This window comes from Plectropomus leopardus, chromosome 10 (genome assembly GCF_008729295.1).
Source record: "Plectropomus leopardus isolate mb chromosome 10, YSFRI_Pleo_2.0, whole genome shotgun sequence".
NCBI lineage: Eukaryota > Metazoa > Chordata > Actinopteri > Perciformes > Serranidae > Plectropomus > Plectropomus leopardus.
The window spans coordinates 14,927,801-14,953,927 of NC_056472.1; the positions used below are offsets into that span (position 1 = coordinate 14,927,801).

The following is a 26,127-nucleotide window of genomic DNA, read 5'->3' on the forward strand; positions in this document are numbered from 1 at the left end:
TAATGGCAGCTGTTAGAGTACCACATCTCTGCCACATGAACTGTCAAAATGACTTGGTTGAAATTGATTTCATGAATGCTCAAAATCCTATTATGATGACACATAGCAGTAACCATCATGGCCCTCAAGCACTCGCTGTGAAGTCAGCAGGAAAACCTCCAACTTCTCTCCCAAATAAAATCAATCATATTTTCCCAAAAAATCTTGGTGGGGTTTCTTGATAATTAATTCCACGTCTTATAAAGCATGTCTTGGTTGCAATTTGAGAAAAGATGGCTCTATTACAAGGATATTGAAGCTTAAAAAAAGCAATATGTTTGGAGGCGTGTTTGCCGTCTATGTCAAGTCAAACACAAAGCCGCAGTGTTTATTCCCCCTTCAGCTCCACCTAATTAATCAAAGTTGGAGCAACTGACAACATGGTCGCAGGTAGGAAACCAAGCTCCGGGCTGTAAAATGTGGGTGACAGACCCACGTTTTTCGACAGACTATGGGCAACACTGCAGAGATATTTTAAGTTATAACAGTTATTAGTTAAACAAAGTTTTAGTCAGCAGGTAGTTCAAGCAGGGGCTCTTCTAGAGATGCTGGGTGTAATGGCCCTGACACACCAAGCCGACAGTCGACCAGTGTTGGGCCATCAATGAGTGTCGCTCTAGTTTTTGCTCTGTGTCTTGCACAGCCTGTGTGTCTAACACTAGTCGATCTGTATCATCGACTGGCTAATTAGTGTTTTGAATCCTTCCTGTCCAGCTTACTGTTTTAAATGACGATTACAGACAGGGTCAGAAATTAACACCTGCCAAGCACTAAATGCAGGTAGATTTTTTGTTTGGTGAACAAACCTCAGAAAGCTATCCAGAGGGGACTTTTTCACCTGCTGAGGCTGTGGTTATGAGTTCCTAAATATATTTAAATAATTTTGCTTCTGAGGTTGCCTTCAAGATAATACACTATTATCTCAATTAAATGTACAGAACCGAATGTATCCTTGAAACAAAAAAAGGGAATTTATCATTTTTGCTGGTAAAAAAGAAATATGGTTGGCCCGTGGATTTTTTAAATCTGTCAGTTACCTTGGCTGAAGAGTCAAAAAATTTATTTTGGGCACTGCATACAGACTACCACCATCTACTCTCACACAGATGCAGAGCATCTGTGCTAGTTGGCTATTGACTGTAATCTTTGCAATGTGTTCAAGTGCACCTTTTTGGTGAAGACACACGCAACGTTAGGTGACGCAATACACTTCTTTAGTCACGACTAGTTGTTGGATGTCAGTTTGATGTGTCTGGGCCATAAAACACTCAGACCAATAGGAGAGGCATTCTTGATGTTTTTGGGACACTGACTTGGGACCCCCTGAATCATTACCACCTGTCTTTCTGCAGAGACATTAATTAAGGGCGCATTAAATAGGAATTAAGGGTAAGGCCTTTAAGAGACATTGGAGGAGCAAGGGGGAAAGGAAAACGGGACAGGGTTCGGTTCAAAGGGTTAAGGGTCATGGTTTTTGGCTGGTGCTCAATCATCAAACCAATGTTGCATTATCTACACAGTACTAGCTCATCACCCGATGGTCAAACAAAGACACAGGATGGTGTGAAAATGTCCTATACTTCAACTACTAAACAAGTATTGAGATGTTTACACAGTTAAGAATCATTGAAATGGCTGTGCATAGCAAATATAGCCTTTAAATAAAGGTACTGTGTACATACTACAGTGGGTGAGATAGAAAGACAACCAGCCTTGCTTCAGGACACCTATACAATAATATAGTAATATCTGAAATGAAAGCAATAATGTGGTTAAATAAGTCATGTTTTAATGCAAGAGCAGGTAAATGCTATAAATCATAATATATCATCTGTATCTTTCCATTCTATTTACAAGAGTTTAACACATAGCTGGTAAGAGTGATTCTTCAGAAAGTCTGACAACACTTCAGAGGCCCTTTCATCTTTTGAAGCTAATTTCTGTCTCTTGGCACACTTTGCGTTCCTGTGTTTTCCATATCACTCTATCTCACTTAGTCTTTCTCGCACTCACAGCTGCTAAATCCCTCTCAATAAAATCTTAATCTCTTTCCCACCATCTGACGAACTTTTCCTTCAGCTAATGTTGTTTTTTTTAATCCCCTCTTCCTCTCTGTCTGTCTTTACATCCATCTCCTGCTGAAATTTTGTTTTTTTTCTCCTCAGCTTAGTTTGATCCTTGGCAGATAGGGCCTTTGATCTTTTAATGGAAAAAAATGCTACATTCACATTTCACAGGTTGTTCAAGTTGACTTCAGCAGTCTGTGTGTGTGGTACTTCTTAGCTCAGTTCTGCATCTGCTCTGCTCAGTCCCCGCACTGCTTCGCTGTGCAGCACAGGTACAGTAGGAGATGTAAACTGATCCTTAACTGACCCTTTTGCCACAGCGCTCCTCCTCTTCCTCCTCAGGTGTAGAAAAAGTAGATTTAATATCCAAAGCAGGTTTTTGAGACATTTGATGGATGTCTTGGCTTGTCTCATTCAAGGTTAAGAGCGAATGATGCATAGAACTGCATCTCCCGGGATCCAGTTTGTCTTCAGTTCCCCGACATGCAACACACAGCTGTCTTTCTTTTCATCCTGTTACTAAAAATGTCTCTCTGTCACTCCATCTGTAACAATCCTGCAGGGTAGTTAGTAGAGGTATTTAAGTCTTTTGTTTTATGTGTGTATGTGTGAAGGTGTTTGTATGTTTGTGTGTTGTAAGTATGTCCCTGTGTGTGCAAGTATCTTGCTGCGGTTATACACGCGTGGTGGAGTGTGTGTGCGTGGAGATGTGTGTATGTGGCAAGTGTGTATTACTATATGGGCTATGGTGTGTGTATCCCTGGTGTGGATGGCCCATCCTCATCCCCACCACTGATCCAGGTGTCATGGGGGTCATCGGTGTCGCCGGGGTAACAGGGTGTGACCCAGGGGTCACGGGCAGTGATCCTGGGGTCAGAGAGGTCATGAGGGGGACGTCGTCAGGTGAGCGGCGCAAAGTAAGGGTGTAATCAGGTGGGCAGGTTAGGCGCACGGTGTCCAGTGTGCTGTAGATGTCCTGGGTGTCCAAGCCGTCCAGGGCGTCCAGCGTGTCTAAAGTATGATGGTGGTGAGTGTTGTTCCTCTCGTCTGCTGATGCAGCGTCACACTCCAGCTGCTTCACCTAAAAGGTGGGATGATGAATGAATGAATTGGGTGGATAAGTAGAGGACAAGGAGGTGAAGAAATTAGGACACAAAGAGACAGAAAGGGAAATTAACTCAATAATCAAGTAATCACATCTGTGGTTATTTATGACTAAGGAGCTTAATTGTCAGTCATTTTACCAGTTATTTTCTTCAATTATTTTTACATTTTCTTAAATCAGTTTATCTTGACTATGGTCAAAAAATAGTTAAAAAATAGTTAAAAATATGTCCATCATCACAGTTTGCTAAAGCTGAAGTGACATGTTTTTGCATGTTTTTTTCCAACCAATAGTCAAAACTAGGGTTGCAGTATTAATTAATTTTTTTTAACATCATTGCAATGTCAACTTGTACAATAAACACATCACTGAGGACTACCATATTGCGCCCCAGAGATTTTTTTTTGTTAGCTGAAAGAGGGTTTAAGTAGAAAACTGCACTATCAAATATTTTTATTTTTATTTTGATGCCTTTTGTGTTCAGTTCAATGTTTAATTTGTTGAATTAAATTATGCTGGAAAAAAAGAAACTTGTCATATTTTAGCAGTACACTGACAGCAGCAGAAAACCGAATATGCTTTAACATCTGTTTATTTATTGCCCGCAATGTTGATATTTTGATATTTAGCAACATTCTTGTATATTTCATATTTCCCTCATGTTGTGCAGCCCTAGTCTAAACACCAAAGATGTTTAATTTAGAGAGATAAAAGACAGAGATAAGTAGCAAATTCTTACAGTTGAAAAGCTAGACCCAGATAATGTTCATAATGCATTTTTGCCTGAAAAAATGACTTGACCAAATAACTACCAAAATAATTGTTGATTAACTTTCAATTAATTAGCTAATTGTCAATTAAATTTCATATTATAATGGCCATATGGCTGAAATCAATATTGCAATATTATCAGAACTTTCAATATCAATATATAGCATCAACATGTGAGTAATTAGGTAAAGCTTTATTGATATAACACTTTTTAGAATTCACAATTACAAAGTGCTTCACCTAGTACAAAATATATATATGAATGAATGAACTATTAAAAATAAATGAAAATATAGAACACAGCACAATGAAAGATCAAACTAAAACAAACACAGTGATGGAGAGCTATAAAAAGCTTTGTCCATAAAGACAGGTTCCTAGAAGCCGCTTAAAACTGTCAAAAGATTCAGCTAAACTAGTAGATTTGATATGATGAGTCAAGAGTTGGTGCTAAAATAGTTAAACTAAGGTTCAATGAAACCAGCTGTGTTCCTCTGCATTTCAAAACACTTAACACATCAAACAACTTGTAGCTCCTTTTGTTTTACCAGAATTCATGTAAAATTATAATATACTCCTTATACAAAATCCACTTCAAATCCATATATAATAATACTTAACAATATTACCCAGCCCTACATTCACAACTAAAACCTGTTTGAATTCACAAGGTGTGTTCATGTAAAAGTTTAAAGGGCAAAAACTGTCAACCATTCAATCTGTATGCTGTACTGGGCCCCAAGGGGTGATGGGGCCAATAGAGAGAGCGGGCCCTACAACTATAAGTTGGTGACAAAAAGGACCCTTGTAAGTTACTCACATCGCCACCTTTGAAACAGGCTATGCTTGTGTTCAAAGAACTCACATTAAACTAAAAATGGTGCCATTTATAGAGCAGTGAAACTCCATCTCCATTATGGTTTTCCTTTTTGAAAGAAAATACTACACTGGCAACCTTTAACAAAATGTTATCAAATAGGAGCTGATTCTGCATGAATAATACATAAACTATAAAAAATGATTTCATCAAATCAATGTTTTCTTATATATTTGTATGCTTGTCGTGTATATATATAAGCAACAATGATTTTTGGTGATATTTATGTTGGTGTTCAATTCAATGTCGAGTCTCTATTCGATCATTAAACGACACAGTGAGATTATATGGTAGCTAGTTTAGGCACATAACCAGTAACTAGCGTGCACTAGGGCCCATCATAATAGCGTGCACTGGGGCTCATTGTAACTACCTAATGCCATTGGTGTTATTGGCTCTGATAACCGTCAGTCAAGCAAATACAGCCCCAATGCATACCTCTCTACAAATCTTAATTAATTAAAATCAGCTCCATGGAACATTTAATTTAGTTAAATAATCTGTAATGAGAAGAATAATGTATACTATTGCAAAAAGAAAATGCTTGAATTTTCCTTTTCACGTCAGATCTACTGGTAGTGCCCAAAAAGCCACACAATGATATTTCAAAAAATAAAATACAATTACAAAAGCAGCTGCAATGTTGACCTTCATTACTGTAGCTCAATTGCCAATTAACAATATTTGTCAGCTTTATAAGAGGTCTGACATTTAGCACACTCACTGTGTGAGATTTCAAAGACACTAGCTGAGCTTGAAAGAGGCCAAACAGTCAGCGGATGAATTGGTGGCAATTGGAAGCAATTCAGGCAATTGGACACGGCCCACACATGCACATGCATCAAAACACACTCACAGATACACACAAACACACAAACAAACACACACATTCTCACACTGATAATGCTTGCTGATGACAGGCTGTGTTTTGCATAAGTGCTCAACTGGCAGCTTCTCTGCTGGCGAGAAAAGAGTTCATTCAGTCACACACACAACCTCAACTGGCTTTATTTGACTTTAACATAAAATAGTGTGTGATTATTGACAATAAGCATGATTATTATTTAAAATAAGTTAATTAAAATGTTCTGGCTTCAGAAGCACAATGTTAAAAAAAAAACAAAAAACAACACACATACAAGCACAATTAAGATACAAAAATACGACTCACCTGTAATGACATCAGTCCCTCCCCCTGCAGGTGGGCAGCAACATCTGCTGGTGTAATGTCTCGTCTTGGGGGAGGAAGTGGACGTGGCCGACGGTGCTCAAGACGCCTTTTGTCTTTCTTGTAAAGCAGAGCCGCAAACGCGAGGATGTTAAGAAACAGCAGGGACGCTCCCACCGCAATCGTCACTGAGAGTTCAGTTGAGTAGTCCTCATTAGGGACGCGGACCCCCTCTTCCCCTCCACCTTGGCCCAAAGCGGGCTCTGGCGGCTGTGGAGTGCCTCCTTGTGAACCTGGATGTCGTGTACTGCTTGGCGGCCAACCTTTGGCAAGACGCTTCGTGTAAGAATAAGGAGTGTCGTCCTGTGGAGAGGGACTGTGGGTGAAGGAGGACACCGACTGGAGGAGCTCATTGACATGATGCAAGTGAGGGACCAGCTGGAGCCAGAAGGAGATTTTGGTGGCACGATAGTGGTCTCTGACACGCGGCTTCAGGCCGATGTGTAGGTACAGCTGCTCTTTAGGGGTGTACTTAGACCAGGCCACTTCTTCAAAGCGGTTCGGTTTAGTGTGGATGAACTTGGTATCTTGAGGAACCGGCTGGTTTGGGTCACTGGAAAGAGTGAAACACATTGAGTGATTTTGTCACATCTAGGGCTGCAACTAACAATTGTTTTCATTGTTAATTTATCTGGTGATTATTTTCTTTGATGACAGCCACTTGATTAATTGATCAGTTGACTCATAGTTGCAGCTCTAATCCCATCTAGATGGGTTGGTAATAATGTATGTTTATAAAAAAAAAAATGTTATTCATATATAACAAAAAGGATTGATCATTTGAGTTAGGGAAGACATTGATTTCATCACCTCCAAACCTAAAAGTAAACCTAGTTGCTCTACAAATAGCTGCAAATATACACAAAAATAAAAAAAAAGGAGTAATAAATAGTGCAACCTAATATAAGGCTTGACGGTAACCATTTTGAGATATTGGCAACCAATTCTTGTCCTTCAGTTGCCATCAGTGGCAACAGCTTTTTGACAAACTAAAAATAGTGACAGCAAACAGCAAAATGAGTACCCCAAAATAAATACTTTTTTAATACTTGTTGCATAAGTGATATTTAAATATTGCTCAAAACTGGAACCAGACAGCACTGCACATGAAAATGCTACATGTGCATTGCTGTGTATACTTACTTCCACACAGACTTTTTTTATATCCTTTTTCTACCACAATTAGTGTGTGTACGCAGTGTTTTTAAACATGGGAAAACCTGCTAAAAAAAGGCAACAGACTCCTGTCCCATTGCCAGTAGAGCACAGCTGTGTACAGGGCTCTATTGGTGTATCACATTCAACGTCATGGCTGGGCCACAAAACAGCATGGAGGCCAGTGAAAATTTGACAGTGACTACTTATTTTATTATATCTCTTACTTATTCTGTCTCTCTGTCAGACTCAGTGCAGACTAATTTGGAACAATGTTTGAGTGCTTCTTGGGCAGAGACGGATGGTATTTTCTGGCAGCCCATCATGCAGTTGTGCAGTTGTAAAGGGGCTTTAGAGACAGTGGTAAAGCAAATTAAGTTGTTTGACTGTGAGGTGAAAGGTTCAACTAATCCGTCAAACATTACAAACTACTGTTTGAATAGATTCATGTCACAAATAGCCAGATGAACCTGAGTGAAAAACAAAAAATGTATTTGTGAAGATTCGGGAAGTGAAGTATTCAGGCTTTTTAGAGCTAGACTGAAAATTATACTGCAAAGCCCAACATACACCTCAATAACTGAAGTTCACACGTTCAAGAGAGCACATCCTGCAAATCCACAGGCTAGACAAACACTGGAGCTCGAAGCACGAGTGGGCAGCTCAACAACGTATTGAGGTGAAGGCTGCAAGTGCTGGCACACCAACTGACTTTCCGCTGAACGCCATTCACGAAATTAATGCCGCCAACCAGGAGATCCCCATTAGACTTGAAAAGCATGACATATTCTCTTCTGAAAAGTGACGGACCCTTTTCATCCTTACCTCGTCTGCTGGATCTGCAAATGAAGCTTATATTCTTTATGACACATTTTCATTATTAAGCTTATAAGTAACTGAATATATTTTGAATTAGTAAAAATGTATAGTGACTGAAAATGGCAAAATCATATTTTCAGTTTCATCTACTAAAAGCTATTGCCTGATTGTGAGCCTGACGTCTTTTAAAAATTAGCATTGAGACCTGCTAACAGCTTAGAACACTCCACGATCGACAAAAGATTAAACAAACCACAATTCAACAGAGAATACATTTTCCACCCACATATTTACATTCAAGTGTCATATTAAAAAAAAGGATTTTACTGCAATGCTCTACCATCCAGAAATACCAATATTTCAAGCTTTCCAGTTTTTGAAATGTCAGAGACTCCTAACAGAGCTGCTGAAGACTGTCTCTCAGCTGGCTGCCGTCCTCTGGAGAGTATGAGTTTCTCTCATGCTGTCCAACAGTTCCACCAGTGCTGGCACACATCTTTTAAAATCAATATCAAAGTAACACAAGACAAACCAGTGGCGAAAAAATATTTGCACAAAGCAGAACAACTTTTATTTTCTTGTAAACATCGCCCAAAGGTGATTCAGTTGCAGATCATTGATTTTTGTCCACTTTATATGCCTCTAACAAAACATTTCAGTTAATGTGCACTTCAAACTGCTGCAGCTGGAACTGTGTGTGAATACTTGCCTCTCTAAAAACTGTCAGATATCTTTATTAAAGATGAATGTGTGTGTTGAGTGGTGAAAGTATCCTGAAAAATCACCTCTCTGACACATACGGACAGGCATTTATTTGTCGATTTTACCTTCTTATTTGTGTCAGCAGTGAAAACGGCGTAAATGAAAGAGCGACACATCTTCACAGACTTGCCAGTTACACGCTATGTGCTTACTTGTCAATCAACACCTTATGAACAGCACAAAGAGGCAGCTAGCGAAAAAGACCTACCGGCACGCACACACACACACTCGCACAGGCTGAGGATTTATCTACCCACACACAGGCTTACAAAATATACATCAGGGAGCATCATATCCTCCCCGTTAAATTGAGCTGTCGCAGAGTTCCATCACCATTTGAAACACTCAACCAGGTGAAATCTTTTCTTCAGAGAAAGTTTCCCCATTGATAACTGCAGTGCACACTGAAATCTCAACAACCTCCTTCGTGATTTTGCTCCGCAGCTTGGCACGGTGGTAATGACAACACAGATGCAATCGGATTGCCTTTATGCACCAGCAGTAAAGACAGTTTTTCTAATGCCTAAGTCAAAACATGTAAGAGCACAGTCCTAATTCTGCATGTTGTGAGATAGCAAGGCTCCGTGGTGATTTAGATCAAGGTCTAGACTGTAGATGTCTGTGTAAATCTGAAGAGGTCTCAGTGGAGGGAGCCTCGATTGGATTAATTACTGGTAATTACTCACTTCGAGCACTGCAGAATGAGGGTCCATCCTCAACAATTACTTTTATCTTGTATATCATGTCAGAGTGGAGAGATAAAAGGTGCTCTTATCAGTGTGGACTGTCGGGTTTTTAAAGTTTTAATGTGAATTCTTTATACAACTGTAGTAGTTTTTGCTTCTGGCACATCATTTCACTTTTAATTTAATAAAATGGATCTCTACAAGCTTTTTTGCTACTGGCAGATAATTTTAATTTTGATTTAACGTATTGAATAAGCTCTCTGTCTTATTGCACCAGTTTTGACCATAAATGACAGAATAAGGATGCAGAAAGAATGAAGAGCAGACAGGAGGAGAGGAGCGGAGAGAAGATTAATCAAACTGTGGCCAATCTTTCATTCTTCTTTCAGGACATTACCTTGGCTTTCCTCAAGGACTTTTTCAATGGCACGGGTTCTTTAACTTTCTCAGCCAAAGAAGAAAAGCCTTGTCAAGATTCTGACATGACAGAGAACCTGTGTGCGCCCTCTGCCAAAATTAGTCTGCAGTGCTGCTTTCATGATTGTATCTAAAGTACTGTCTTCTCGTCAGACGTCAGAGACCTTCTGAAGGAAAAGCCATTATAATAACATATCCTTTGCCTGTGAGCTCATTATTTTTGTTGCTCTAAAACTACAATGTTTTTTCATCTAATGCATCATTAAATCTCGGCTTCACTCAGTTTAAACTCCCATTTCAAAATGAAGCCTAACATTTCTGAAAAACATTTTTTTCGATGCTATTAAAATGTAACTTATTTTGATGGAAAAAACTTGACAAAGAAATGGATGTAGACTGATCCGTCTCCCGCACACAGTTTCCACAAATTGGTGCCAAAGCATTTCCCCATGCAATTTAAACATCATTTGGAAAAAGCACATTCGCGTATTCGCTAATCAAAACCTGTTAACAACATGTTGTTGTGTGTCTTTGATTGTCCTCATTTTCTCTCTCAACAGCAGCCTCTGGGGCTGAAGTCCACGCAGAAGTGCCAAAAACTGCAGGTCATCAACTGGCCATTTGAAGCTAGCTCCAAAAGTGAGTAAATCCCCAAGGCCTCCCATGTTAAAATAAACCAACAACTTTACAGCAGAAATAAACTTGTTTAAAGTCTGGTACAAAAAACGTTTTAAGTCTCTATAGCTAATTTCAGTATCCATGACAACTGTATGCGGGGTGAATTTCTTTAGAACTTACCCATTTTATGAAGGCCCGAAGTTACGCATATTCAATTGTGGGGCCACTTAAGTGACATGCCATCTGCTAGTCAACTCTACCAGTCGCTGCGGTCTGTGAGTCAGATCCACCTCTCGTTCCTCCGCCACTCCATCCTCTCCTCTAGATATGGTTTCCTTTGGCCCCAAACAAAATGCCAAACTTCCCAAAGCAATGGGCGACAATACAGTAGCTACTTCCATTAATTATACAGTCTATGGTTTGAACCAAGCAGCAACTTTCGGAGCTGAAAAATGAAGCCAATCTAAAAGTGCCAAAAAACTGCAGTTCCATGAATGGCCACATGAGGCTGACTCTAAAAACAGGTCAGTCCCCATAAACCCCATGCTAAAATGTCCAACTTTACAGCAGAAATAAACATGTGGATAGGCAAGTACAAAAAGCGTTTTTTGTCTTTATATCTCCATCCATGACAACTGAATGGGGGTTAATTTTTTTCACAACTCACCCTTTTACATTTTATTAAGGCTTAAAGTTGTGCAAAATGAAGGGCAGGCTGCTTTGAGTGACAGGCTGTCTGCCGATAGTGTCCTCAGCTTCTCAGTCAGATTCACCCCTTACTCGTCCACAGCACCAGCCTCTTGCCTAAATATGGTCACGTCTGGCTCCAAAAATACAAAATGGCAACAGCCAAAATGCTGAAACCAAAGCTTCAAAATGGGTCCACAATGAGTCCACAAACTAATGAGTTACGTCATGGTGACTACATGCATTTTTTTTCACAGTCTATGGTTTTAAACCCTGCCTACTCTCCATGCCATTGCTCATTGAAACTTTAAGTTCAACAAATTTAACATGAAGAAAACTTATGAGAGAGGCACTATGCTGTTTGTCTTAAAGACACCACAGACTTGAGACTTGGCCGTCTTACTTCGAGCTTGGAGGAGATTTGTTCCTGTAAAATCAAGAGTGAGCTGTCCACAGTTACAGCAACAACACTCAGTGCTGCCAAAACCTCGTCTCTGCAGAGCATCAAAGATAAAAGGACGATCTCTTACTGACAGCTGTGCATTTTCTTTCAAATTTTAAAATGTGATTAAATGGCCGGGCTTTCATTCATTATCATGAGACATTTTCTGCATGTGGGTGGGGATTAGATATTGATAGCAGAAATTAGAAACGGATCTCTACATCTAAGAAAGCAGAGATAAAGAGAACTGAATCGCACCGAAGCTGTGCTTTGTTTTGTCTTGTTTTCTTTATATAGTATAGTCAGGCAGAACAAACTCTTCACAGTCAGATTTTCCAATTGAAATCAACGTCTCACATCAGTGTACATTTTAATAGCTCACCCAGTCTTGGCAAAGTTGGTCCAGTAAGTCATGACAACAGCACTCAGCATCACGTCGTTTTTGGAGAAGTTACAGTTGAACAGATCAGTGGGTCCCACCATGGGCACGCCAAACACGTAGGGCACCTACACACACACACACACACACACACACACACACACACACACACATTTTACATTTTAGGATAGCTTTTATGACATTCATTCTTTTGACAGTAACCGTAACCATAACTGAATCATGACAAACTCTAACCTTCTCCCAGTGAAGACAAATACTGCTTTATGTGTAACTGCAGTGAAACTAAAGTCAGTAAATCCTTTTAAGTTTGACAAATCACCCCCCATATTCTGGACTAATATCCACCCCCACAAACACCAACTACAAATGCATGCACAAACACTCATTCAGTGTGCTGGACAGAAGACAAGGAAGCATACACCTACACAAAAAAACCCTGTCACCAAGTAAATTTGGAAAGATTGCTGTAATACATTATGATCATCAGTGTTAAATATACAGTTGCTTTAAAATCAGACACTCATGTTCCACGAACATTCCAAATATTTCATGCTGTAGAGGACTGCTTGATTCCGCTTATTAAGCACTTTGAACAAATCAGTATGAAGCAGCACTTCACTGTTAATCTAAATCAAGAGCTCCTGATTCATCAAATGAATATTTGTAAAATCTTTGAGACATTAGTCATGTTCATTTTTGCCTAGGTCTGAAGTACCCAAATCAAAACGTTTATCTCTCCTCAACATCTGCTACATTAACACTACTGCTACAGTTGTAACTAATGTTAACTCTGTGGAGCATTTCAACACTGTTACATTAGATTACCTCGTCACCATGGGCGGAGTCGGCCCAGGGCGGCGTGGCGTCACTCTGGCAGTGGTGGTAAAAGGAGTAGAAGTAGGTGGGGGAACCATACTGAGCGTGAAGGTCAGCTGTGGCAATCGCAGGCGCAACCCATTGGTGGTCTGTGAACAGTGCAACCAGAGTTTTCCGCCGGGTTTCTGCATTGTCACGGTCCGCCCAGTCCGTGTACATGAACCTTGAGTGTACATTTTAAATTAGATAAAAACAATCCATTGATCAGTGCAAAGAACAGTTCTTCATAAAGGTATTACACTTCTTAATGTGCATGGGTATTTACATACACACCTCATAGTCAAAAGTGTACATGTGAATATTCAAACATCCATATGAAGGAAAAGTTTGACATTTTGGGAAATGCACTTACTCGCCTTGAGAGTTCACTTTTAGTTAGATGAATAGATTGGTAATGATAAATGGTAAATTGCATTTGTATAACATCTTTTTAGTCTTCCCTTTCATTCACACACACACACACATTTATATATTTGTGTCTGGGGCTACCTTACTAGATGCCCCCTGCTACTCACAGACAGCCATCAGAGAAATTTGGCATTCAGGATCTTGCCCAAGCATACTTTGACATGCGGAGAATGGAGAAGCTGGGAATCAAACTCCTGATCTCTGATACCACTCTCATGTCTGTTCACTAAATTGGAAGCTACTTTTAAAAGAAGGTTAGTTTCACTTAAGTTAAAAAAAAAAAAAACACTTACCAATACCATTAAGGCTCATTAGTTATTCATATATATCATCCCTGATTAATCTTTGCCCAAAAAGAACTAGAGAAATGCCAAGCTCTGATTTTGCAGGAAGAAATGTGCTGTGACTATTTATGGCGAGTCTCTGCTGGTTGCCAGACAACCTCATGGTGAAGATTTGAGGATATCACAACTCCAGGCCAAGAAATAGTCCCGCACCCCATAACACCACAAAATGATAATTTTACATGTTAGTTCTTATACCGATTGAAGAAATGTAACATGCTAACTGGTGAACTTTAGCACCCTCACACACCAAGCCAATGGTCGACCGTCGATCAATGTTGCGTTGTCTGTGAGCATCTTTTGCCCAATTTTTTTGAGGTGGCACTTGTTTGGCCCTTATCATCTTTTTTCCACCAATTCAACATGTTGAATCACCTTTGGAGCCCGTCGGTGAATAAAATTATTCTGATTGGCAGTTCAGCTCAGCGCACATTGCACAAGAAGAGAAACAGAAGAAAGGAAGTAAAAAGTTAGAGTCAAGAGGAAGTGAGAAAGACACAAACTTTTTATGTGTTAAGATTATGTTTTAAGCCATTAACCTCTGTAGCAGAAATGATTTGTAATCAATTTTGTTGTTGTTCGTCACTAGTTCTTTGATGTTGATTTGGCCTTTAGTGCTGCTGGTGGGTAGATGTTGTTACCTTTGGACAGAGCCATGCTCGCTTACTCCAGTCTTTAGTCTAAGCTAAGATAATCATCTCCCAACTGTAGCTTCATATTTAGCAAACAGACATAAGAGTGGTAGCAGTGTTCTTATCTAACTCTGTGCAAGGAAAACAAGCGTATTTCCCAAAATGTCAAACTGTTCCTTAAATATGTTCAGACATTTAAAGACTCACTCACCTTATGCTCTCTCTCAGTGTGTCTCGTCCTTCTGGGTATCCATACAAACTATCCACAAAGTCTGACACTGCAAAGTCAAAGTCCTCAGCTGTGACACCGTCCTCAGAGTCCACAATGCCCTCCACAAACTTCACGCCCTCGCCCTGATTAACCCCCAGCATCACATCGTAGTTCAGAAACTCTCCCTGCTCCATCAGAATCTGGGGGTCATCAGGTATAACATCACCATCAATCACCGGGGCAAAAGCCGTGTGATATTTGGCCGGCGTTATGTTCTGCTCCACAAGTTCGCGGTAACTCCGGCCCTGGAGGCAGGCGACCAGTTGGGTGCTGTCGTCGATGCCGCAGCCCACCCTTTCACCCAGCTGCCGGGCGTACTTGCTGGGCTGGTAGTTAACAGCCCAACTGGCTAAAGCGCTGCCGCTCTGGATAATGGCTCTGTGGAACAGGTCTAAGACACATATGAACACACGCTTAGAGAAATAAATATGTGTGTACAAAGCAAATGCACTGAGACACATGCATGTACGTACACATATATGAATACACATGCACCCACACATGCATGCATGAATTCCTCCATATGACTGCATACTTGGAGGGTTACACAACACATTTGCATGAATAAACAGATGCAGAAAAATCGTTCCAACAGCAAGAAAACACCGAACTCACAGACATGCATTATTCAAAAGGATGACAGGTCATGGTTAGAGCAGCAAGTTCAAGTAGGGAAGGGTTAACAATTTAAAATAATACAGCTCTTAGCTATATGAGTCACAGGCGGGCTGGATTATTCAGAGAATTCAAAGGCTTTTTCAGGCATTTATACCAGTAAATGAAAGCTCAAACGGTCCACTGGAGACCAAGAAAGGTTTCATAACCATGAGTGTTATAGCTTTCACAGCACCCACCTACCTGCCAACTATCATACAGTAGTTGCCCAATTGTCTATCTGCCTATACTCTGGTGTAAGTGCAAAAACCCTCTCCACATCTGTGCATGAGTGCATAAGTTGGACTGAATAAAACACACAACAGGGTTTGTGTCAGTGATTCTTCCTTACCCTCAGAGTAGTGGGACAAGGTGAGCAGGCTGACGCACGAGGCCCCAGCTCCAGATCCAAACACAGTGACCCTGCTCGGGTCTCCTCCGAAGGCTGCAATGTTCTCCTTCACCCAGCGCAGAGCCTGGATCTGATCCAGCAAGCCGTAGTTCCCTTTTGCTGCCTGGTCACCTGTACTGAGAAATCCTACAGGCAGACAGAGAGGGAGATGTTCTTATTTCAAATGGGTAGAAAATAATAGTTACATGAAATCAGAGCTAAAAATGCTCGCTAGAGAAGTGAGCAAACTATGTATACAAATTGAATCGATCAAAAGCGTTTTTTCCAGCTGACTTTTTGTCATCTTACAGTGTTAAAACACACAGGAGCACACAGGGATGTGATTCCCACATCATGGCATCCCCACTGGTAAGATCAATTATACATGAGTCCTGTTTATCATACATTTAAAGAGAAAATTAAGGACAAATGATGTGCCTCCCCTGCAATCCCTTGCAAATTGGATTAAATCAACAAGGTACATCCATATTTATTTGACTAAAAATCAACTTACACACACGCGCACAGACATAAACCCACACACGCATGCAGATACAAACTCAGCTATCCCCTTATTCCCATTACTGCTGACGGTGTTAAATAAACAAAAAACGATCCTAATGGCTCATTCCACTACAGTATATCTCATTACTGCAGAAGCTAATTTCTCTGAACCTCAAGCTGGCCATGAACACATAGTGTAGGAGTATAATGAGCAAAAAAAGGCGACACTGTTAAAATAATACATTTCATCACTTATGAGTAATTTGTCAGAAATTTCTCTCATGCAAAATGGACTTTAAAAGCAATTATATTCGTTTGATCTTGAGAACAGTATCAGAATGCCTTCATATAAACTATGTGCGCTTTCATATGTTTTAATATATTTATTTTTTTTACATTTTTTGTAGGAATATGCCCCAATTCCAGAAGATTAGAGTAAAATTAGCAAAAATGTCTATAACTTTACACTGCTTTGCATATTTAGGCTCACCTCATGCATCCAACTTATGATGACAATGATGGAGAAGAAGACACTGCGACTCATGATGATGGATGATGATGGTGATGATCGTACTGGAGGTGGTACAAACACAGAGGATGGAGATGAAGACAAAAAAGAAGTATGTGGAATTGGCTTTGTTTAGCTCGATATGATAATCACAGCTGTAGTGACTACTTTTATCCCCAAGGTCAGAATTAAATAGTCGTTTCACCACCAAGCAGATGCAGATTTTATGCCATCATATTAAATCGATACCTCATAAAACCCTTGAAAGCCTCTGAAATATAGAAAAGACAGCATGGGACTCATGAACTCAAATCAAAACTTTTTTGTTGAATTTTTTGACTTTTTAACATGTATTCAACTCCACTGCTCCATTTAAAAAAAACAACAAAAACCCAAAAAAACAATTCCTTGTGAAATTAAAGGACCAGTGGCATTTCTTCTGAAAAAAAAATACAGTATTAGCATGATGTGCCAAGTCAAGTCAGTTTTATTTATGAAGCCCATTATCACAAATAACAATTTTTCAGAGAGGCCTTTACAGCATACATCCCTCTGTCCTTGGCCCTCACAGCAGATAAGGAAAAACTCCCCCAAAAAACTCTTAAACAGGAAAAAATAGTTGCAACCTCAGAAAGAGCAGCTGAGGAGGGATCTCTCCTCCAGAATGAACAGAGGTGAAATATGTGTTGTGTGTTAACATGATCTATAAAATGTGCTTATAAAAAGGAAGCAAACTAAATACAGGCACTAAATAGTTAAGAGCAGCCAAATGCCCTCAGGACTGTTCCTTAATTGCACTCTAAATCTATATATCCAACCATATCTATATACTGTATCTCTATATATACAATATATCAAAAGTGTTATTCAAACACATGCATCTTTGTATTTTACAAAATATCAGTCACTGTAACATAAGACCACGAAAAAGACTATAAAGATACTTGTAATGCCATGTGCCTTAAATCATTCAAGTTGAAAAAAGGATAGTTATACGCACATCGTGTAAGTGCAAAGCTTTCAGAAAACTTTCATGAGATGACCTGATGAAGATCCAAGTGGGATCCAAGAGGAGTTACTTTTTTCCTCATTAAATCATTCAATCAATTTTTTTTTAAAAAATCGTTTAGATCTAGTTTTTGTTTGTTTGTTTCGTTTAGTTTTTTTAAATTTATTTTTATTATTTTTATTTTTATTATATTATTTAACCCATACTTAGCCAGGGAAATCTCGTTAAGATCATGATCTCTTTTTCAAGGGAGACCTGGCCAAGACAGCAGCTTAAGAAAAAGTTACATGCAACAATAACCACAATAGAAACATAAGACAATATACAGTATTGCATTTAAAAAATATTAAAACACTAAAGCACAATGACAAATACCAAACCATTACCTCACCCTTGTACTGAGAGCTTTAAAATCAGGCAGGCAGACCAGTTCTCCTAGTTTCAAATCTTTTTGAAGGCTATTCTAAGTGAGGGGTGCAGAGTCAAGTCAAGTCAATTTTATTTATAAAGCCCATTATCACAAATCACAATTTGCCTCAGAGGGCTTTACAGTATATGACATCCCCCTGTCCTTGGACTCTCACACATAAAAGCTTTATTTCCCAGCTCAGTCTGTGCACTACTGACAACAAGACTAACTCTTGAGATGGCTGACTATAGCTACATTTAGATCTCTGTTTAATTAAAGTGCAAATATATGAACGGAGTTTACCCAGTATAGATTTATAAATTAACAAATACCATTGACTGAGCCTACAAAAGGTCAAAGATGGCCAACCAGCCCTGGAATAAAGCGTACAGTAATGAGTGAGGGCTTTACAATTTGTAACAAACCTCAGTACACTATGACATGCAGTATCTAACGTGTAGGGAATGTGCAGATTCATTCATGTTCAGCAGATCACCATAAACCAGAACCGGTAAACACGTAGCAGAAAAAGACTGGTTGCTGCTACATTTTTACCAGGGCTGGATTACGATGATCTGTTGTACATGAATGCATCTGCACATTGCTTGCACATGTTAGATACTGCATTTCATAGTGCACTGAGATTTGTAACCAATTGTAAGCACTGAGTAGGCAATCAAAACATACTGTATGCACACCCTTAATTAACCTGCTGGCACTAATTAATTTCCTTATATGAATTATTAAATAGTGGATAACTCCTAATGAGAGTAGGGGCATGGTTTAACCCATCCATTGGTGTGATATGCAGCTCATGCATTTGCCTTAATTAACATGAAGGCATGCTGTGCTCACACAAATCACTCCATACTCAGTGTCATACAGTAAATGATGCCTTCAAAGTGTGTCTTTAACCCTCCTGTGGCATTGCCTGGGCTTTATGATTTTTATAATTACAGTCTTAAAAAGCCTAAATACCAGGATTCTAAGATATTCTATTTATTCAGCCCGTGAGCTTTGCATAGCTATCTAAAATTAGAAAAACCACAGGGAATCAGATTTTCACTGTTCAGAGAGCAATGAGTCAGAGAATCATGGAGGTAAAAAAAAAAAAAAAAAAAAAAAAAAAAAGGATCAGATTTGAGTCAATGCTAGTAGTGGAAAAAATTGGCTTCAGGGGGTTTATTTCCACTAGGGACACCCATACTGAACATGTTTTCGCTCAAAAAAATAAAAAACAAAAAAGGCAGTCTGGGTGAGAACAACTCAGTAATGGTTTTCACATTTCATAGCTCGCTGAAGGAATAAACAATCTAAATGGTGAATATGATGTAAATGTAAAGAAACTACCAAATTTAAAGTGAGTGTCATTCACATTGCATCAAGACTAATTATTTATAGCTCCTTGGTAATAAATACACCACCAAAAAAAACTGAGAACCCAGGATAAAAGAAAAGTAAAACTAAACTGAAATAAAAACTTGGGTGACATATTATGTACTCATGTACTCTGTACAACAGGAGTGTGAGATCTAATGATTCACCGCTATCATAGACTAAACTTGCATCAGTCAATCCCATTCCACCTCCTCTATAGCTTCTTCATCTTCAGACAGGGTCATGTCAGATTTGTGAAAAGTGATCATTTTAACCAAATTCATGATCCTTCCCAACAGTAACCAAGTGCTTTTTGTGCTTAAATCTAACCAGATCTTAACAGCAGCATTGCCACACCAATAAAAACAGATTCAAGAGTGTTTTAATGCGGCTCGCAAGAGTTCAGGAAATTTATGGTTACCATCTAGCTACTGTATGATCTTTTAACAGGGGATTCATCTGTTCTTTTGCAATTTATTAAAGGTTCTTCATTGTATAACATTCAGAACCACTACATGTTGCACTATAGAGCACCAGCATCTCAGACCAAGCAAAAGGTCACGTTGACCAAAACACCCTCTTCCCCTCTTGTTTCCAGCAAGGTGTTTTGAAATGCAGTGAAACCTTGCTAGCTATCCTGCTCACAGTAGCTACCTAAAATATCAAGTAATACCCCCTTTTCCATCAAAATTAGTGCATATATACTGGTTGTAGAAAAACATGCCAGAAAACGGGAATAGACTCCTTTCCAATTGCCAGTAGACCAGAGATGTACAAGGCTCTGCAGTGGACATGTATGCCTCTCTGTTTTTTTCTTTTTTTTTTCTGGACGTTCACGTTCGATGTTATGAAAACAGGTTGATAAACAGCTGAAAGCAGCAGGTAGGCCAGGGAAAATGTTACGGTCATTACTTCTTTTTAATATATTTTATATTTGTTACTTATTCGGTGTCTCTCTCAAACTCAGTGCACATTAATTTGGAATGATTTCAAGCACTGCTTGGATGGAAATAAACCGTATTTGCGGTGGCGCGTCATTCATAAATTCATAAATTAGTGTCACATTTCCATCACTGCAAATTAAAACTTATCAGAGCTGGAGCCAAAAAATAACCATGTCTTGGATTTGTTTGACCCAAAAATGAATGCGGATTGTAACCTTTTCCACTATAGAAAAAATCAGGATGTTTTTGAGTGTTAATGGGAAAGTTGCAGAAAATATGCTTTCGGTAACCGTCAGCTACACACTTCAAACTGCACTCTGCCATCTAGCTTTTACAATGCTGTGTGGGGCCACTCTTTTAGTCTCTTAAAAACACAGAGGGTGACCAATAGGTACTAGCATGCAAGCATGGTCGGCCCGGTTACCAAAACAAGGAACATTGAAGCACAAGCAGAGTGAATGTGACACTTTTTCTCCACTATATATTTGCATAGCAAATAGCTGTTTGCTGCTTTATTTATGTTCAGAATCTCATCTATAGAACCTTAAAAAAAAATCCCAACTTACAAAAAATGCAGCAGAGATGTGTGTGTTGCATTTCCAATTTTCCAATAATTATCCATTCATTGCCCTTTAGCCTAGCCCCCAACGTAAAGTAAATTACTATACAGTAGGTTTATGATACCGCAGTGATATTATCAGAATACCCAGAGTACCTTGGCAGTAATTGCATTGCTATTGCTCTTGCTCAGAGGCTGCAGTGTGGTAGTGGAGCACAACTACAGCCATCTTACAGTAAAATGTTGATTGTTGCACAATAGATTGCATCCTTGTTGCATGTGCTCAAAAGGCATACTATATTATATTCAAAGGTTTTCAAGATATGGATAGGCCTATTTCTATTGCGGAGTAACTCCATAGGATGAAAAATGATTGGAATACAGAATCAAAAGGAATGCTTCAACTGTGACACTAACAGGCTGGGGACGCAGGGGGTTATTTTGAAATGCGGCTACACCCATACTAAAAGCATATACAGTAATATTACCATAAAGTGCTTGAGTGTTCAGCAAATTACATAGATATAGAAGATATATGATTTTACCCAGCACTCCTAGGCGATAGTTGAGGGTTATGACAATGACGTTGCCGTAGCTTGCCAGCACGCTGCCATCCATCATGTTGCCAGTGCCTTCTGTGTACGAGCCCCCGTGGACATAGACCATCACCGGCCGCTGACCCCCCTCCTCATGAATGTCTGGTAAGGAGAGAGAAAGACAGATGATAGATAGATAGATAGATAGATGGATAGATATAGATATATAGAGAGAGAGACAGAGAGAGAAGGAGCGAGAGAGGAGAGAGATTTGCACAACATATGGCCTGATGATGCGTTCAAGGTGACATCATTGATACCAGTTCTGTACATAATCACTTTTTTTTTGCATGAGTGTAAGCACAGATCCACCCACCTTCCTTCTGCCTCCGCTCTGTCTGTTGTTAATGTCCATATCGACCGACTGTCCACCTGTCCATTTGTATGTATCTCAGCCTTTAATCACTCAGTGGGTTTATACATACAAAGCAGCAAGAGTCTGTGGCTTCCTTTCCTTCCCTATGCCCCATATCTCCCTACCTCCACTTCACGGCAAGTGGATACAAATTGAGGTTGTGGGAGTGTTCATGTGTTCATTTGTGTATGTGTTTGCACGGGGTCACATGCATGCATATGAACCAATATGTATGCATGAGTGAGTCTGTGTCCTTCCCACTTTCCTCCACAAGTAAAGGCGTGAACCCCTCGGCGACCGACGCAGGTGTCTGCATATTAAGTGTTGGTTCAACCAGAGGCGTGCACAAAGGAGGGATGGAGGGGACCGGTTGGGGCTCCACTTTTTTTAACCTTTATTTATTTATTCAGCGAGGGTATGTCTGTGCTCTGACAGGAAACTTGCATGTTTTTATCATATGTCATAGCCAAAATGACCTAAAAATCACCTTGTGGTCGCCCCAAGGTTAGCAGTCTGTTTTGATCTCAGGGGTTATTTATGCGCAACGTTAGATATGTATCCAGACATTACGGGAGCCTTCTGTTCGTTCTCTGCATTAATTTCATCCATATTTGTGCAAAATTTCTGAAAGCTTACAGATACGGGAGAAACAGATCATGGGAACAGTGTAGCATAGTTCAAGCGACAGACATTTAAAAAATGGCGAAACGACCACCACCATCTGCAACACTGTCTTCATTAAAAGCCACATTATTACAACCCCCTTCACCATCACCTCCTTTGTTGTCTTCTGAAATTTTTGACTCTGCCTTTTACAGCCATTTATTGGCTGTATATACGCTAACATACAGGACGCATGAAATTATGAGGGCAGTGACATTTGAAACTAACTTCTATTTTCGTACATGATGGGAGTATATATGAGCCCTTACATGGGAATGAACCAAAACATGTCACCCCAATTCTAACCCTGCATGCACCCAGTTGGCACCACACATCAATATGATGTCAGTAAGACACTGGACTCTTACTGAAGACAGACGTTAAATTTTGGTTGAAATGAAAATCAGGTTGAGGATATTTTAACTGTCTAATGTTAGACTTTTACGTTGTGTGGGTGTTACCATCATGATGTTTTGCAAACGATGAGTTTTGTTCACCGTACCTCACAACTAAATGTTGTTATTCTATGTGAAGATGATGAAAGACATTGGATTTTACTTAACAACACAACTTAAAATCTGTTGACATTTTGCCTCATTCAATTAATATTGGCATTGGGTATTGTCTTAAAATTGAGTTTTGGTCATTCAACATCACAACTTAAATTCAACCAAACATCAGCGTCTTAACAATGTTGGATGCCAGCTGGGGCATATGTATTCTCCCTGTGCACACCTTTAGGTTCACTCACCTTCCTCAGTGGGCACGTAGATGTTGAGGTAGAGACAGTCCTCACTCTGGTGAGTGAGATACGTCGCCGCTATATCCAGGTTAGCCGTGAGCCAGGACGGCATCATATCTCCCAGCATGCTCCTCTCATCCAGCGACTGCGGACACACCGGAGCAAACTGCGTCACATTTCTTATTCCTGGCCAGGGCAGAGGAGGTTCTGGTGGCTGAAAGCGCCGGTCCCCCGTTGGAGGCCTTGCGTATGGTACTCCCAGGTACTGAATGACAGGCCCCAAGAGGTCGGAGGGGAGCGGGGTCAGGATGCCACGGATGCGGCCCTGCACCGTGGAGATGACAGGCACAGTCTGCTGTGCTGAAGAGGAGGCCAAATAAAGGGAAAGGGAGAGGCAGAGGGAAAAAAGGAGGGATAGAAACCTGAACGGGGAGGAGAAAGATGGGACAGGGGGCGAGGGAGTTCTCCAGGTCCTCTGCTCGAACATGGTGGTGCGTTTAAGGGCAGCTGGGAGATGAGGGATGGTAGGGGAGGGCGAGGGTTGTGGCTGTGTTGACCCTTCAGAGGTATCCAACACTCACACACAGCTGCTGCTCAGCTTGGCCCGTAGCACAGACAACACACAGCTCTGACTCTCCCAAAACCTTTTTCCTTTTGTGTGTGTGTGTGTGTGTCTGTGCGTGTTTTTGGTCCTGTGTGTGAGTCAGTGATTCTGTGCCTCTGAGTGTGTGGTGACTCAGTCAGCGAGTCCCTTGAATATGTGTCTGTATGCGCGTGTATGTGTGGAAGTGTTTTAAGCAAGTGTGTATGTCCTGGACAGGCGATTCGAGCATGTGTGCGTGTATGTGTGTCTGTGTGTGTGTGTGTGTGTGTGTGTGTATATGTGTGTGAGTCTCTCGTTATGTAAACAGTAGCATCACTGTTCCTCTGTCACTCTCTGCTTCCGGTCACCCCCATAACAAGCCCAAACTGCCTCCTGGAAAAGAGACAGAGAGGCAGAGAAATGGAAAGAGGAGGAGAGAAGGACTTAATTAGTCTTCGTTAGAATAATCACAGTGTCAAATAGACAAAATGTCACACACCACAGCAAACTTACATATCACATCAGAAAAAATAGGCTGTGCTACCTCGCTGCTGTTCACGTTAAAAATAGATATGAGAGCGATAGATAGGGCAAACAAGATGTTGTCCGCTCAGCTTAACTCGGTGTCAGACTGTCAGGGCTGCTGTGTCACACAGGAATGGCATGTGTGTGTGTGTATGTATATATATGTGTGTGTGTGTGTGTGTATGTGCATGTGTATCTAGTATGAGCCGCAGACATATGTCACATCCTCACTACACAATGTTTCACAGATCACAGGACCCGGTTGAGGAGGGGGGTTGGAGGAGGGGGTGGAGAGTCACGTCACACGCTTAATTAAACCCTGAATACACCATGGGGCTCCTGACCTGCATGTAGCATAAGGTAGGAAGCCTGTGACACACACACACACACACACACACACACACACACACACATACACATACACACTTTGTTCTTTTTCTCTCTCCAACAAATGCATGCACACACCCCTTCTTTACGTCTCTCAATAACACTCAGGTTTTTCCTCTCTTGCAAAGATGCACACACACACTTTCTTGATCTCTCTCTGCATGCTCCCCCTCTCTCTCTCTCTCTCTCTCTCTCTCTCTCTCTCTCTCTCTCTCTCACACACACACACACACACACACACACACACACACACACACACACACACAGCTGCTCCCCAGCCGACACTGCTATCTCTCACTGAGGGCCTTAGGGCAGAATATTAACACATACACACACGCGCACAGAGAGAGCAACATCAATTTCCGTGTAATCATACACGCGCGCGCGCACACACACGCACACACCGGACACCAAATATATTAGAGTGTCAAAGTGATCAGTACTATCGCTCCTCCCATGTTAGACTGTATTGGTGTCGGCTGTCCAAGGTGCTAGTTAACATTCCAGTGGTGATCACACACACGCTGATGAATAACGCTCCATTTATCAAGGCAAACCCGCCTGCCAGCCTCCCCATGTATGTTTTCACACAGAAAACAACAGATAAAAGCTGAGCTGCGTTTTTTTCCTACTAGAAATAAAGAAAAAGAGAAGAAAATAACGAAAAAGAGCAAGTGTGCGCTTGCCTGTGAGGTAGAATATCCTGTCTAAATCACTATCGGCACTGAAGCTGACTACGGCAAAACACACACACACGCGCGCGCACACACACTCAGATGCAAAAGCCTCAACCTGCATCCCTGCTGCAGTAAAAAAAAAATCAAATGACAAAATGTGACATGTAACCTACCCAGACAGAGTGAGAGGTGCGAAATCCCACGGAGCATGTTCCCGTTCCCGTCCACCGCAATATTCGCCTCGTGTTTTTCGCTGCTGCAGCTTATCCGACGTGCCCAGGATGGGATATTGGGAGATATTCCTCTGCTGATGCTGCTGCTGCTGCTGCTGGTGGTGGTGGTGGCGATGGCACGTCTCCTGGGTGGGAATAACCCCCCAAAAAGCAACAAGAAAAAAAAACAACGCTCAAGCTTTCAGTCGGAGAAAATGTGGAGATTTTAAAAAACGACGTTTTGGATGTTGTAGAAATTGTGTTTCCACAAGGATCGCAAGGCCCAGGACGTTCAAATGATCAATCTCCCTCTCTTCCTTTCTTTCTCCTCCCTCCCCCATCTCTCTCTCTCTCTCTCTCTCTCTCTCTCTCTCTCTCTCTCTCTGCCTTGCTCTCTCCCTCTCCCTGTGTCTCTTTCTCTCCCTAGAT

At 40.6% G+C, this 26,127-nt stretch overlaps 1 protein-coding gene across 1 annotated transcript; it reads right to left on the reverse strand.

The window, feature by feature from the left end:
• Positions 1 to 2,145: 2,145 nt before the first annotated feature.
• LOC121949460 (neuroligin-4, X-linked-like) lies at positions 2,146 to 25,809 on the reverse strand. Its single transcript, XM_042495151.1, has 9 exons — positions 25,660 to 25,809; positions 23,324 to 24,290; positions 21,504 to 21,656; positions 15,610 to 15,795; positions 14,544 to 14,994; positions 12,898 to 13,111; positions 12,055 to 12,179; positions 6,030 to 6,639; positions 2,146 to 3,186 (listed from the first exon to the last, which is right to left on the reverse strand). The coding sequence occupies exons 2-9, from the start codon at positions 23,799 to 23,801 to the stop codon at positions 2,779 to 2,781; spliced, it is 2,625 nt and encodes an 874-aa protein (XP_042351085.1). The 5' UTR covers positions 23,802 to 24,290; positions 25,660 to 25,809; the 3' UTR covers positions 2,146 to 2,778.
• Between the last annotated feature and the right edge of the window lie 318 nt (positions 25,810 to 26,127).